This window comes from Sinocyclocheilus grahami, unplaced genomic scaffold (genome assembly GCF_001515645.1).
Source record: "Sinocyclocheilus grahami isolate Dianchi unplaced genomic scaffold, SAMN03320097.WGS_v1.1 scaffold13478.1, whole genome shotgun sequence".
Classification (NCBI taxonomy): Eukaryota; Metazoa; Chordata; class Actinopteri; order Cypriniformes; family Cyprinidae; genus Sinocyclocheilus; species Sinocyclocheilus grahami.
This window is the reverse complement of record NW_015514923.1, coordinates 4446-5623: the sequence shown is the minus strand read 5'-3', so window position 1 is coordinate 5623 and position 1178 is coordinate 4446. Positions and strand designations below refer to the sequence as shown.

At 42.6% G+C, this 1178-nt stretch overlaps 1 protein-coding gene across 1 annotated transcript in view; it reads right to left on the bottom strand.

The window, feature by feature from the left end:
- Positions 1 to 207: 207 nt before the first annotated feature.
- LOC107579008 (protein unc-80 homolog) overlaps positions 208 to 1178 on the bottom strand; it is a gene marked incomplete at both ends in the record, with an annotated part of 5142 nt that continues 4171 nt past the window's right edge. Inside the window, 2 exons of the mRNA XM_016264901.1 lie at positions 208 to 438; positions 533 to 751. Of these exons, the coding sequence (XP_016120387.1) occupies positions 208 to 438; positions 533 to 751 (450 nt within the window). The remainder of the gene's footprint in view (positions 439 to 532; positions 752 to 1178) is intronic.

Here is a 1178-nt window from a genome sequence, read left to right as displayed (position 1 = left end):
CACAGCATGTACACAAAAGCAAGATATAATATTCTTAGGCAAACTTGTTGCTTTACAACATTAAGTCCACCATTTAGTCAACTTTATTTTTAAATCATAATGAGACAATGGAAACCAAAGAACAACACCAAAGCACAAAAGCGGAGCTCCACCAGTGAAGACAGAAACACAGATGGTGGAGGGCTAGACATCAGCTTGAGGACATACCTGGTGCACAGAGCCTGAGGATGAACGCACCTGAGTGTGGGCATCTTATGAATCTTGTTAAACATGCGGTCCAGCCTCTTTAGAATGAGGATGAGAGCAGGACGAATTGCCTCTGCTGACCAATCAGTGATGGGTAACATTTCTGTGATGTAGCGGCGCAGTCCTCGGCTTTCCATGGTCAGTGTGTCATACGGGGCCAATTTGAGAAGGGAGTGGGCGATTTCTGCCAATCTGCAAAACACATAGTTTACAAATGTATGCTGTGACTTGCTTGCTCCATCGGGCTCCCAAATGTTCAAACGTCTTTAGGTAGTCTTTGTTTTACCTCATATGAGATTTGATATCCAGCAGTTCTAGAGCAGTGACTCTGGGTTCTCCTGCCACATTCTGCAGGATTTTGAGACGCGGACCACAGTGCTTGTAGAACTCTGTACAGATGTTAAGCAGAGACTCACGGGGGCGACGGAACTCTTCACGGGCGATACGCTCATCCAGTTCCTCCCTCAGTATTCCCTGACCCTCCTCCAGCAGGTGCAGGTTATCCCTGCACAGAGAGACAAATCAGAGCACTTTCAAATAACTACTGCTTGTTTTGTTGTCTTTGTACTGTTATTTGCAAACCATATGTGTTCAGGCAGTGCGGCCATTTTCTGTTATACTACTTTGCTACAGTAACAACATAGAGTAGGTGTCAGCATAGTGCCAAGTGAACTTCTTCTACAACAGCTAGGAGGAGGAGGAAGCTGGGATGAGAACTATAATGGGTTAAGTGAACGAGACATAAGTACTCAACATACTCAAGTTAAAATGACCCAAATGCATATATTTGACAAAGGAATTCTTTAAATTCCTGAAATAAAAGTATATGTTGCTGAATGAAAACTGCAAGTGAAAATGTATTCATTGTTAATTAAAGATTTTGATTGTTATGCAAATTAGCAATAATGGTTCACTATGGGATTCTTGGCATT